This window comes from Mercenaria mercenaria, chromosome 3 (genome assembly GCF_021730395.1).
Source record: "Mercenaria mercenaria strain notata chromosome 3, MADL_Memer_1, whole genome shotgun sequence".
NCBI lineage: Eukaryota > Metazoa > Mollusca > Bivalvia > Venerida > Veneridae > Mercenaria > Mercenaria mercenaria.
Window position 1 is genome coordinate 91,337,409 of NC_069363.1, and position 14,591 is coordinate 91,351,999.

The 14,591-nt window shown below is 34.4% G+C and overlaps 1 protein-coding gene across 2 annotated transcripts in view; it reads right to left on the bottom strand.

The window, feature by feature from the left end:
- Positions 1 to 13,946, bottom strand: part of LOC123524059 (adhesion G protein-coupled receptor L4-like) — a 41,408-nt gene extending 27,462 nt beyond the window's left edge. Inside the window, exons 1-6 of one of the 2 annotated variants that reach the window (XM_053539272.1) lie at positions 13,681 to 13,946; positions 3,892 to 4,043; positions 2,812 to 2,936; positions 2,331 to 2,461; positions 534 to 1,159; positions 55 to 163 (exon numbers count right to left, since the gene is read on the bottom strand). In XM_053539272.1, coding sequence (XP_053395247.1) covers positions 55 to 163; positions 534 to 1,159; positions 2,331 to 2,461; positions 2,812 to 2,936; positions 3,892 to 4,043; positions 13,681 to 13,744 — 1,207 coding nt within the window. In that variant the 5' untranslated portion in view covers positions 13,745 to 13,946. The remainder of the gene's footprint in view (positions 1 to 54; positions 164 to 533; positions 1,160 to 2,330; positions 2,462 to 2,811; positions 2,937 to 3,891; positions 4,044 to 13,680) is intronic. The other variant, XM_053539271.1, reaches the window with a different exon arrangement.
- Between the last annotated feature and the right edge of the window lie 645 nt (positions 13,947 to 14,591).

Consider the following 14,591-nt stretch of genomic DNA (forward strand, 5'->3'; position numbering starts at 1 on the left):
TGAAATTGTTACGATACTGTTTCATTTGTAAAAATATATAATTACACTTCTCACCTTTGTTACAAGAGACGTTAATCATCTGTCCAGCTTCCGAACGAGGCCAGGATATTCCGAACGCTTCCACTGGTGGACATGTGTCTTCACGGTTTACTGCGAAACATCCCTGGAAGGAAACAATCTTGATAAAAAAAATAAAAATGCATGCACATATTTAAAATGCCAAGAAAGCATTAATGGTTTATGCAACTAAACACAACGCGTATGTCTTTTCATCAGGAAGTGACAATAAATTTACATTTTCACAAATGACTTTTCAAATATATTTTTTTCTTTTAATCAGATATTAGCATTTTACGACATGTTAGTTAATTGTTAGTTATAAAGGTGGGAACATGACTTTTGTTGTCAAATAAGTTATAGTTTTACTAAATATTCAAACTTATGAATGTTTTAGAAGTCCAGATTTATACTATCAGCTTTTTCAACATTCAATTTGTTAGACTGATACTATTTAATTATTTATACTTTATTACCAGGAACTCGTCTCTCGGATTTTCGGTTGTCGGTTGAGCAGTTGATGGTTTCCCTGTCGGATCATCAGATGGACGTCCGGTCTCGCCGGAAGATGTTTCAGTTGGACTGTCGGTTAGATGTTCCGTGGTTTCTTTATTAGAAGATTTTCTAGTCGTACTTTCAGATGAACGTTCAGTTGCGGTGTTGTCTGTAGATGTTTCAGTTGGACTATCGGTTAGATGTTCAGTAGTTTCTTTAGCACTTGAATTTGATGTCGTTCTTTCCGATGGACGTTCAGTTACGGTGTTGTCTGTAGAACTTCCAGTTGGACTGTCGGTTAGATGTGCAGTAGTTGTTTTATTAGTGGATCTTCCAGTCGAGTTGTCGGTCGGAATACCGGTAACTGGACCATCAGTGGTCCCTTCAGTCGGCCTGTTGGTTGTGCGTTGTGTTGGACTTTCAGTATATGAATGATTTGTGGTAGACTTATCTCCAGGTTTCTCTGTGGAATTTGTTACAGGTGGTCTTGGCGTACCGGTGTCTGGTGTTGGTACTGGATATGTTGTTGTTCTTACTGTTGTTGTTTCCAACGTTTTTGTTGACAACGGAGTCGTGGAAATTGTGTTTGTCTGTGGTGGTTGTGTCGCTTCAATGAAATACAATTAAAATTTAGTTTCTTTCTGTGTTTTATATGGATAAACGTCATTTTAACATTACTTCAAAGATGTAACGCATACCCAATGTGTCTTGTTAAATACGTGAGAATACTTAACAGTCTTATGTAAGTGATGATTTTTCAATATGAAATAGAGATACTAGTAACAGACTGAGGATTTCAAGTGAATTGTCATAGTCAGGAGTACCAACCAAGTTACTTCTCAACAGATGTTATCTATTAACCTTTACCCTGCTTAATTTCTAATGTGGGCTGGTCCATCATCCAATTTGGGCAGTACCACTTATTATTCAAAGGGGAGTTCACTCAAAATTTACTAACTGAACAGCGAACATGGACGTGCAGGCTGATCTTGGTCTGCACTGGTCGCAAAGGCAAAATGACTTGCTGGCAGCAGGCTAAAGGTTAAAGTTCCGTTATGCACATTATTTTATGTTTAAAAGAGATACCATGTAGAGAAGAAGGTAATCATTATTATGGATTTAATGATACATCCCACTGTGTTAATCAAATACTGTGATTAGTTACAATATCTGAGAGAGCTGTTAACAAACAGAAAAAATAGTGATGGTCATGGCAATTGATTTGCAGTCACATTACTAACAAACGTCTTTAACCCTGGCATTACAAAGATATAAAATATCAGAACGAATGAATTTCATATCAAAGCATTTTTAAATCGAAGATGGAAAATTAAGTTGAAACTGAACTGTATACATAATACTGAAAATTGAAATATTTTAACAACTTTTCAAATACGAAAAATAATATGCCAGTACTCTTAATAGCATGTTATTATTTGATATCTGATTTTATATCTACATGTGTCACTGCATCTCGAACGGTGCTTTGGAATTCAAGAAATTTCGAAAATGTGAAACAAAGAAATGAGCCGCGCCATGTGAAATCCAACATAGTGCGTTTGCGACCAGCATCCGCGCAGTCTGGTCAGGATCCATGCTGTTCGCTTTCAAAGCCTATTGCAATGAGAGAAACCATTAGCGAACAGCATGGATCCTGACCAGACTGCGCGGATGCTGGTCGCAAACGCACTATGTTGGATTTCTCATGGCGCGGCTCAAACGTACAATTGGGTGTTTCAGGGAGCAGAGGAGAAAACTTCGTACAGTTATGTACATACTTGTAGTTTGTTCACAAATGAAAAATCTTTGGTTTTTACAGTTCCTGGGTAACAAATATCCCTGATACTCTAGGAGACCGCATCGATTCTCAATAATTGTGTCATTCCATCGTATACCAGGTGCCCATTCACTGTGAACAATGATGTGCATAGAACTATAACTTCGTGTAGGGCAGAATTTAAGCTCTTTTATTCAGGCAAAGAATTAAGTAAGTCATTTGTTATTTTTTCAAAATAAATAAAAAAACTCAAATAGATATAAAAGATTATTTAAGGATAAACTCAAGCCAATCTTTTATCTAAAGTATACAAGAATTAATGGGTAGAATGTGGTAGAAGATGAATCGCGGTTACAATATTATAAATACTTCTGATAAAACAACCAAAATAGCCGTTGTAGTATATATTTAACGGACACGAATTTACATTATTTTATGAGCATTTGACAATTTACATATAATGACCAGTCAACTTGACTTACGGAATATTTGTATACTCCTGCTCGTTGTCTACCCACAACCAAGTACTATTAACTTCTCGTATACCAATCCACCATTTCAAACTAGAACTGTTCCGGTATCGATTTACCAAAGCGGCAACAAATTCCTGCAAAGTAATTAAAGTGGAATTATTCACATTTTTCAAGTAAAAATCCAGCTGAAGTAGATGTGTGTAAAAAGGGTGGAGGAAATTATAGCTTTTAACCCAATATACCTAACTCTTCCTGTTACCAGTACGAAATAATAACTTTTCAAATATGACTTTCCTTATTTTGATTGGGGCAGTCTTTTTAAGAAAAGTCAAACTGCACGCAGGAGTTGCTTCCCTTCAACTTCAGAAATCTCTACCTATAGGTAAGGGAGATCACTGCGAAGAAGACTGATGAAAAGACTATTATTTTATTAGTCCGTCTTCTTTATTTCTAAAGCATCAACTTCAAATACTTATGTGGCATTATCGTTAATTTAACACATTTAAATGTACAGAAACCACATTTGCTTTTATAAAACATTCACCAAAAACACACTATGTGCAGTAAGATGTGCATAATGCCACTTTAAATGCCTTTGGTATATTATAATTTTATTATTTCATTTTTTTGCAATTCATTTTTATCAACGTTTTTTTTTTTGTGGTTTGTTTTGGGTTTAACGCCGTATTTTTTTATCAATGGTTTACTGAAATATAAAAGTGGACTGTATTTAAAATGCTAATTGTTGAAAACATCTGAAATAAATCATATTAAGTCACTAATACTAAAACGAACTGGTAATATGAATTAAAAACCTGTAACGCCGTCTCGATATTCAGTTGGCAGTATCTAAGTACTTCTAACAATATATTTACCTCATTTCTTATACATTTAGACAAATGTGTTGACAATAAAATAACAAAATTTAAACAAGATCGAATTGTGCAATACGCTATACAATTCATTTTACGACAGCTACCCCTTTTATAAAAGTCGCAAAAATACACATAAAAACAGTAAGATTTTGATCTTGATTTAGAGAATCTACTCGAAACAAATTGCAAATTAAATACAATAATGTACACTCACATATTCCTGACCGCTGTTGACACTCAGAAGGTCAGAGTTCATACTCAAACATGAATTGCGAGCGTCCTGCCAGGTCGACCGTTCTCTTACAAACTGTACACATGATTGATGCTGCTGTTCCCAAGGTGATACGCAACTGCTTTGTGAAGAAACTAAAAAGGCAAAAGCGAGAAATAAAAATATTTTGAAATCGGTACTGTTTCCTGTATAGGTAAACACTTCTGTCTGTGTCAAAAACCACAATATTTTTCGGCGCCTTTTGCCCGGAAGTCAGCCAAAACAAATTGTTTGGATGACAAGTTATTTTCAGACTGACAAACAGACTTATTAAGACATATGTTGTGTTTCAGACTTTCATGAAAAGTGATATCTTTGTTTCACATAAACAGCCCAACCACATCAATTACAAGTGTTTCTGTTTCAAAGCTGATATCGTCGGTGTTTAGAGCAACTATGTGTTTTTCTGTTGATGAAGCACTGTTACCTTTTCTAGTAACATTGCACATTGCATCCCTGACTGCACATGGAACTTCTGTATTCCGGTTGGAATATTATTTTCCTCATATTCAAATCAAAAATACAATAAACGAACAATAATGATAATAAGTACATGTTTGAAAAGTAAAGTTTATTTAAGAAATAATATATCTCATCGGTGATTTGTTATGGAAGATTATTTATGCAAAAATTCTATTATTGTATTTGATCAAACGCTTTATGATTAATGACAACTATTATTGCATTTGGTAAAGTGCTTTATTGTTGATGACAAACATTATTGCATTTGGTCAAATGCTTTATGATTCATGACAAACATTCAATTGCATTTTGTCAAATGCTTTATGATTGTAGACAAATGTATGTTATGTAACGCAATTTTGATGAATATAAACACTATATGCTTGGTGTTTGATAACATACTTCCTGCATAGCTCTATATCAAATGTTCGCATGCATATACTTCTATTAGTCTGATGCACAGAATAAATCAACTGTTTGCATGAATGACCATACTTTGATTTTGTAAAGTAGCTCTTCCATAATGCGTTTGCATTAATTACAGTTTTAAATAGGAAAAAAGAAATTTCGACACTGGCACAGTGACAATGCACTATCCACCATACACTAAGTTCCTTGACTTCAACGAAGCCGGGAACCGGCAAATTTTGATAAATTTTAACGCTAGGGGCGCCACATGTCCTAAAATTATAAGGACTGATCCCAGGCTTGTTCAATTGCTATAAAGGAACAACAACGAACAAGTTCTTTTAAATTGCCAGTATGTTTTAAAAATAAAAATTGTTTCTTCACTAACTTGCTTACAATCTATCCAACAACATATAGAGTACCTTCCATGATGAAAAAAAAACTTACAGAAAATGTCATAATCGTAAAGGAAAAAATGTGAAAATGAAAGTTAGATAGATCTCCGGTTCTAAATTTAGCGCGTTCAAACGTGGTTATTAATAAAACCCGGCCCCGCCCAAAACCACGGAAATAGCCGATTGATGTACGGAAACCACCGGAAACTTACGGACGGAAGGCTAATATAATTACGAATGATATCGTGTCGATATCAACTTACATATTTAGAATTTAGTAAAAAAAAAACCACTGAACTTTATGATGCCCGCGAGGAACTTCTTTGATGAATGGGTTAAAACTGCGTGTCTTCTGGTTGCTAAAACGTCTTAATATAATTTATGTAAACTTGTACACAGGAAATCGTTATACATGCGTTGTTTTGACGAGCCTTCTAATTAGTTCCCGATATTTTGTATCGTTATCATTATATACTACTTATAATCACGTTTTGTCCAAAAAGTTGTTATATTTCGAAGAAAGGAATTCCTCTCGGGCCTCAAAGAGTTTTTGTTTCACCTGTGCATTCCCAAAGCCTAAATAATTCTTGTGTCCGGTAACATGCCTAAAAAAATAGGTAGTAAAAAGGCAGGATTTTTTATACTTTTTTGTTCAATGAGACTTTACGGAAATTATTTTTATGTCAAAAAAAAATGAATACGAATAATTTCTAATATCACTGACAATTTTTAGAGAATAGAATGAGCAGTTTTTTAAAACTTTTTATTAAAAAGTTTTTAAAAAATCTCAAAGACCATAAAACAAATATATAGAAACAAATAGTGAGATAGGTTTGTTCACGCAGGATTCTGAGTATCTCTTGAACTTAGTCGACTGAATATATATATTTTTTTTTTTTTTTTTTTTAAGTTTGCAAGTGATCTCTGAATAAACTGACTTACTTAAGTTATATTCAAATTAGTTCAAAACTATATAGAGTAGAATCGAGATACAAATTTTACCTTTTTTCATTTTTGTACAGATGTCTCGTAAACCGGAGGTCGCGGGGTCGAATCCTGTCAGCGGATTTTGACCGTGACTCCAACAGTCCCTTCTTTCGGTGCGAGTACTGGTTACTTTCCAGGAAGCAGTCATCGAGTGTATTTCACATTAGTTGGTGAACCAAAACTCGACGCGAAAAAGAAATCTTTTAAATGGGAACAAAATTACCATTAAACTGCACTCAGTATACAGAACGATTCACACTGTTTCGTGAAAAAAGACCAAGTAAACTTGAACTTGTTAAGGTTCGTTTGGATATTTACCAATGCTCTACACTTTCAGATTATGAATTTAGATACTTCAAAATTAAACTTCAATGGTTAGACATATCTTGCAAAACTTTGCAATTTATTTAGGTTGATTTGATATATTATTGTGTACAGAATGCCTTTTCAGTCAGTTTGCTAGTGCTCGGCATTTTTGATACATAACAACTGAAGGATCGTTTGAGCCCGCTAATCATAATTTACAAATAAGTCTCGAAAAAGCAAAATAAAACTTTGAACGGATGTTGTTTCTTCAAATCTCACAATTTCTTCATAAGATTTTTTTTGTAAATTTATCAATATCACAATGTACGCAGACGATTTACTCTAACACTGCTTACTTACTATGGTTACGTGACCACACCGGAAGTGAACTGTACTTGGATCTATATTGAGCAGCTTTAATGCTGTCGCATTCTGAGACCTTACGTTTTGTGAGTTTTTCATTGGTAGAACCAAACCTATTGTAATTATGCAAATAAAACTGTTGCTCTTCTTTTGTATATACCGAGTAATTGTACGTAGTTTGCAGTTTTTTACGAAAGATCTGAGTGTAATTTTTCAGCTATAATTGGTTTGTTAAACTGCCCATGTGTGGCCCAAATCCATAAAGCATCTCAGAAAAGTTTTAACCTTACAATTTTTTTTTCAACTTTACGGTAAAGAAAGTGTAATGAGCGGTGATTTTCCAGAAACAAGTTGCATCCTTCATAACTTGTTTAAATAATAGTAAAAGTTGATCTTCACCCGATATTGCATTGTATTGAAACTCCTTACGCAAGTCGCGTCGAGAAATCACATTTTAGCTCAACCCTAAATATATATAGTTGTGACGTTTCTGTTTTACGGAGATTAATTTATTTTTTGGGTTTCCATTATATCCAAAAAGTAATTATGTTTCATTTGGTATAGCAGGCCCATTATTAAAACCTATATGTTTTCAAATGGAATGACTAAGTAGTGTGTTCTTTTTTCACAAAAAATAGGCGGGTTCACACATGTATGAACACAAGATAAAGTAATTTAATCCTATGTATAAATAAGCGCATCGTCTTTTAATCAGTACGAAAGTATCGATCTCTCATAGGGAGACACGAAAATGTAATATCACATGCGCAGAAAAACAAAATAGCGTTGTTGCGCATGTGATATGAAATTATTGTTTTTATCATTAAATCTATATTTATAGTCCTTTCCATTGTTCTAGATGTAGTCACATGTTCAACGATAAAAATCGTATTTTCTCGAAGGCGGAGCCAAACACACATATTGACCTCCAGCTGTGACTCCACACGTTATTACGTTAAAACAATGCGACGTCGTATACAATTAACCACGAAAGATGACCTAAGGCTGCAGACATTTGTATCTAATGTTTATACTTATGAGTAGGCTGGATTTGATAATAAAACAATTGTCGTTTTTATGTGTGGTCGATATGTGGATTTATCGACCTGTTAAAGCGATATCAAGTCGATAAATTCGCTCGAGGTTGATATTGCTTTTATCAGGCCGATAAATCCACATATGAGCCAAGCCATGAGAAAACCAACATTGTCTATTGCGATTAGTTTTTAGTTTATACAAATTTGTTTTAGCTCGATTGTGATGAAAGCTTCAAGCTTATGTTGTAAACCACTCTCGAGTCCGGCTTCCTGGAAAAAAACCAGTACTGGTGTCATATGAGAAGTCATGGTCGTGACCCCAGTGGGGCTCGAACCCACGACCTCTGGAGTGAGCGGCCACACCTTATCCACTAGACCACCGCTCCCTATTGCGATTAGAGAACCGTTAGCAAACAGCATGGATCCTGACCAGACTGGGCGGATGTTAGTTTTCTCATGGCGCGGCTCATATCGACCTCACCAAAAGGCAATTATTGTATAATATCACATGCGCAGAAATTGAAATAACGATTTGCGCACGAGATATAAAAACGCTTAATGATATATTATTCAAGTTAAACTAATGGGAAAAGTGCATTGGACATTGTGTGGGGTATAATAATTTAACATCTGAATTGCACACATTTGTAATCCATGCTTTAAAATGTTCATTTTAAAAACAAAAAAGTTAACATTGTGTGAATAGTTGTATAAGCATATAGCAAAAGCATAGTTCGTAGTCCGACCGGACCGGTTTTTTTTTTAATTCTGTGTTAAAAAGATATGCTAGTATTATTTCAAATATAAAAGAAAGAGAAATCAAAAATTAAATAATCTAAAAACAAAATAACGTTAGCAGTAAATTGTTAAAACATGAAAGTTCATTGCTGTCACTACCCTCCCATTTATCCGTATTAGATATTTACCGTTTTTTTATTGTTTTGTTTTAAACAGACTGAGCGGACATGTTTCGGGGTGTGTGGGTGGGTGGGGGGGGGGGGGGTCCGTACAAAATCACCCGGTTTTGTTTAAAGCTAAATCATATGATTTATCATTGAGCAACATTTTGTGATATTTTGTTTTCAGTTTTCTTGTATTTCAGGAACAAAGACCTATTACATAGAGTTATACCTTCTGGAAATGTTTACTTTGATATTTTTATGAAATTTTGTAATTGCCTCCCTTTAATATGAAAAAAAATGTAAAAAGTGGACTATGTTTTTAGATTTTGATATAATTTATTAGTTTATTTAGTTTTATATTCAAATTTGAATACTTCAACAACCTGAAACAAATGGCAAGTATGAAAACAGCGCATAGCTTCGTAGTTCATCTATTTTCGATCTATCTTGGTTGCGCAACCGAGATAGGCAAAAGGAGTATAATAATAATTTCAAAAACTTACATTTCTAGTTAATTTTCACAAAATGTGTACTTACCAATGCAAATCTTTGACAACCTTAATATAAGAGTGTTTATATTCATATGTTCCCTAAGACAAGATATTTTCATTAATTAAAACTTAATATGCTAAAACGCTATCTTAGTCGGGCAACCAAATTTTTATAAATACTTCCAGTGCACGGTATAGACCCCTTCGCCTTATGTCACATCGTTAGGTGTGAATAACGACGTACATTTAACTAGCCTGTCCAGTTCTGTTGAAAGTATCCTGCAAACTGCTATCTCGTGTCTGTCCGGTACACAAAATGACACATCGACTGCGAACGTATTCTTCTTTGATTGAGTGTGATTCAAATATCTTGTTATTTTAGGTCTTCGCTTATGTCAAGTGCAATACTTCATCAAACATACGTATCATCAATATCAAATACTTTGCTTCTACTTTTGTAATAATGAAATAAAATACACATAATGGCCTTGATAAAGATGACGGTATCACCATTCGTAATTATATTAGCCTTCCGTCCGTAAGTTTCGGTGGTTTCCGTACAATCGGAATCGGCTGTTTCCGTGGTTTGGGCCGGGCGGGTTTTATTAATAACCCCGCTATCTCTTTCTACGAGAGTTCTTGAAGGGATCAGCTATTAACTGTATTCTCAAATAAGTAAGCTGGAGTTACGTTCTTCATTTAAACGAAAATGGACCCAGCTAACAAAATATGAAGACATGAAATTACGTATATGAATAAGCATAAAGCGCAATACAGAAATCGTTGCTCTCTTGACATTACACAAGTACTTAATGACATTACAGTGTATGCATGTAATAACTGTAATAAAAACAGTTGATTAACAATGAGAGAACGTATTTGCTAACATTTAACTAGTCTCCAATAGCCCAAATCAAGTAAATGACTACCAGTTCTCTTTTGGCACTTGGCGTTAGAAAAAATACTTTGAAAAATTATCATGAAGCTATACATAAGATACTAAGGATTTTGGCATTTAAAGCATTAATTGGTTTACTTATATCCATATATAAGTGATCTAAATTGCAACATGTAGCATGCGTTTGTCATCAACAATAAAGCACTTTACCAAACGCAATAATAGTTGTCATTAATCATAAAGCGTTTGATCAAATACAATAATAGAATTTTTGCATAAATAATCTTCCATAATTTGTCGCTGAATAAATCACTGTTTGGAGTTCAGATGCGAAGGAATTATATCACGAGGGCGTAGCCCGAGTGTTATAATGCTACGCATCTGAACGACAAACAGTGATTTATTCAAGAGCAAATCACTAAATGAGATATATTATTTCGATTCTAACACGTTATCAAGGACTTTAAAGTACATCTTGTCGGCATGCATTAAATATTTGCCCGTTTTCAATCGGGTTCTTTTCCAGCGCGCCGTTACGCCGCTTGACGCTATGACGTAATAGTTGTGACGTCAGAACAGTGAATTGTTGTTTAATAAATCACTGTCTCCAGCCTTCTTTGTTTAATAGGAAAATGAATCGGATCGTGTTAGAATATATATTGAATTATAATTCCGCATTTAAAAACTGCTTTCTTTGAGATATCTGTTGTGCCAGTTAAAAAATACACATAATTGTATACTTGCATTACATGTCAGTTTTTGCGACATTTAACGTTAGAGGTGCGACATTTAGCGGCAGATGATTTTGCGATATTTAGCGGTGGTTGCGACATTTAACGTCAACCTTGCGACATTTAAAGGTGGTTGCGACATTTAGCGGTGTTGCGACATTTAATGGTGCCACAGTGTCAAATATGCAAGTTTTAATATAGGGTATTTGATTGATTCGTTTGAAATTCATATAAAATGCAGGTACCCCTCGGTGGTTGATATACGTTGAATTTTGAAAATGTGTTCAATGATGAACTTATAAGTACTTCGCAGTGGTATGGCGTTTTATAAACACTCAGTAGCCTTCAATATAAACAAAGGTAGATTTTTTTATATAGATGGCTTGTTGGTGTTGGGGTTGAGTGGATAGATATGTGATCATTTTGTAGTGATACTTTTGATAGTTCAAATTTTGCATCCGTCCAAAATTTATCCTTTTTTTATTTTGCATTACAGTCTTTGTGTGTTTGGGGTTTTCAGTTTCTTATTCAATTTTTGTTCTTATTTATGTATAAATACATAATGAAATAATAACATGAGAGAATTTCATCATTTTTACCTGATTTTACAGTTTGTGTGTTTGACTGACAATATTTTTCTTGCATCAAACATGACCCCCACATTTTTTTTAATTTTTATTCAACACTGACAATATTCTTCAAGAAAATGTAAGTTACAGACATTTAAAATGGGTCCTGATGTGTGCTGCAGCCACGGGAAATATGTCAATTTTATATAAAGTAAAAAAAAACAGCTATTTAGTGTGTAAAATACAAACAATGCCGGTGGGTTACCGGTGGCGACTATAACTACGCTTAAACATTTACGTGGAGTATCTTTATCACCCAAGTTTGAATGTTTATGGATGCTAATTATAGTATCGTATGTTACGATATTGAATTTTATTAGTGTTTTATAAACAAGATATTCAAACTATGCGTCACCTGAATAGAAAATAAGGAATGAATCACGTCATATGACAACTTTTGATGTTACGGCCAATTAACTTTATATTTAGTTGCTTAAATGTGTTTACTTAAATAGTTTCTTGTTACAATGTGTAAAATGAAAACAAATTTCAAAATTATTTGGAAACCTAATTTTACTTCCCACACAAAAGAGAAAAAAAGTAAAAAGAAATAAACCAAACAATTGAATGTATCATTGACTGAAATGTACCACTGGGCAAACACTTTATGATACGCAAATTTTACTTAACATTTTCTTCATTTTTTCAACAACCGAGATCATAACCTTGTTTTCATTTACATATTACTAGATAATTGTCCAATGGACACTGGTGTTTAACATATGGTGACATGCTACTAGTCTAAGTAAACTTTCATATTACCGTGGGTTGAGGGAAGCAGTGGTCAGTTGTGGTTGTCTGTTGTCTGGGGTTGTGGGAAGCAGTGGTCAGTGTGGTGGTCTGGGGTTGAGGGAAGTAATGGTCAGTGTGGTTGTCTGGGGCTGAGGGAAGCAGTGGTCAGTGTGGTTGTCTGGGGTTGAGGGAAGCAGTGGTCAGTGTGGTTATCTGGGGTTGAGAGAAGCAGTGGTCAGTGTGGTTGTCTGGGGTACGGATATTACAAAACATCATCAAGAAACACAAGATAAAAAAAGCTGGAAGAGTAAAAAACTTGTTTGTTTGTTTGGGTTTAATGTCGCACCGACACAATTATAGGTCATATGGTGATTTTCCAGCTTTGATGGTGGATGAAGACCCCAGATGCCCCTCCGTGCATTATTTCATCACGAGCGGGCACCTGGGTAGAACCACCGACCTTCCGTAAGCCAGCTGGATGGCTTCCTCACATGAAGAATTCAACGCCCCGAGTGAAGCTCGAACCCACATCTGTGAGGGGCAAGTGATTTGAAGTCAGCGACCTTAACCACTCGGCCATGGAGTTCTGGTTGGCGGGAATTGGGGGTGTTGGGGGGTCGGAGCACAAAAAAGTTTATCATTTCCAATAGGCTAATTACTTGTAAACAGTCAATTTTATTGAACACTGAATTTACAAGTAGATGTGACAGAGCAACAGTGCGAAAGATGACTAGAACAAAAGCGTTTAACGCAAGTCTATGCATATTTAAAATTTTAAGAGGGTGTCAGATGGGACAAGAATATAGAAACCGAGATTTAAACACAAGATAGTGTCTCCATTTATGCGAGTGAAATTGACGAGTACACGTTTTGTCGTTGCTGTATCTCATTACAGTTTCACAGTAAGCGTCAAGTGTTGCAGAAACTGAAAAGGACAGATCGAATTAATTAAAGGGACGGGGTCATACAGAGGGGAAAGGAAAATATGTACAGTATATGTAAACAGTTTGACACAGTTGTCCTCGCAAACTGATTTTAGTTTTGATTCATGTGGTCATAATCCATATGCTATACCCAAATACACCCTAAATTGTTTCCTTATTATACAAAAGGTCGGAAAAACACGTGCCTTTTTTAGTTGGTACATGCTAACCACAAATGCTTTATCTCTGTTTCAAAAAACTTCCTGATCAATACAGAGGGGCACCTGTTTTTTTTCTAAATTACTGTTTAAAAGATCAATATTTCTACATTTTAATATCGCAAATATTAAATCCCGATTTCAAACATATGTATTTAGTTTCCATTACTAATTTTTCAAGCATTAAGCAATCCTTAATATCAATGAACTCTCATGTTATTTTATAAATCAAGATGGAAGTGTGACTTACCAGTTAAATATTTAGCGCTAAAAATCCAAACAATAATCCCGACATTAATTGTAAGTTTAAACATATTTAACTTAAATTAAGTCCACAGTTTATAATGAATTGATACAGTCGCTATGGTAATAACTTTTTAAAGTATATTCATCAGTACACTGACTATTAATACGCATTAATTCAGCAACTGTTTACACCTCTCTTACTCGACCGTGAATAAAAAGTCCCACCCGAATAAAACCGCAGTGTGCGTGGTGACATGAAAGATTACGATTGCATGTCAACTACTTAAAATGTTCTTTATTGACGTTCAGGATGTACGTGTTTTTTTTTATTGAACTTGATATAAAAGGAGATAATGTTATCTCATTGCATAAAATATACATTTCTCCATAAAAGAATACAATATCGGCGTTTATTTGTTTTGGTTTAACACCATTTTTTAAAAAACATATTTCAGTTATTTTAAGGCGGACAGTTAACTTAACCAGTGTTCCTGGACTCTGTACTCTCAATAATTAATTTATTTGAGGAAGTTGTTAGATACTTTCAATCCTATTTCAGAATACAAAAACACTGTTGACTCATTATATAACTTAAATAATGCGGAAAACCGACGTTGCAAACCTAAATGAATCAATCATTTCAACTAAACATGCACAATAATTAATGGCTAAAAATAAACGTTGTCTTAAAGCTACTCGCTCACAGTCGGGGTGAAATTTTACAACATGTTCACTTCCTCAGAGTTTGGCATAAAATGTATATAGACACTGAAAAAATGATAAAGTGAATGAAATATGTGCTAAAAATTTGTAAAAATAAAAGAACTTTGATTTTCTCCATGGTTTTAAAACAATATAGTTTACTTCTTTCGCCTAAAATGTGTGAACGGGCCGCTTTAAAATATGCAAGTTGAA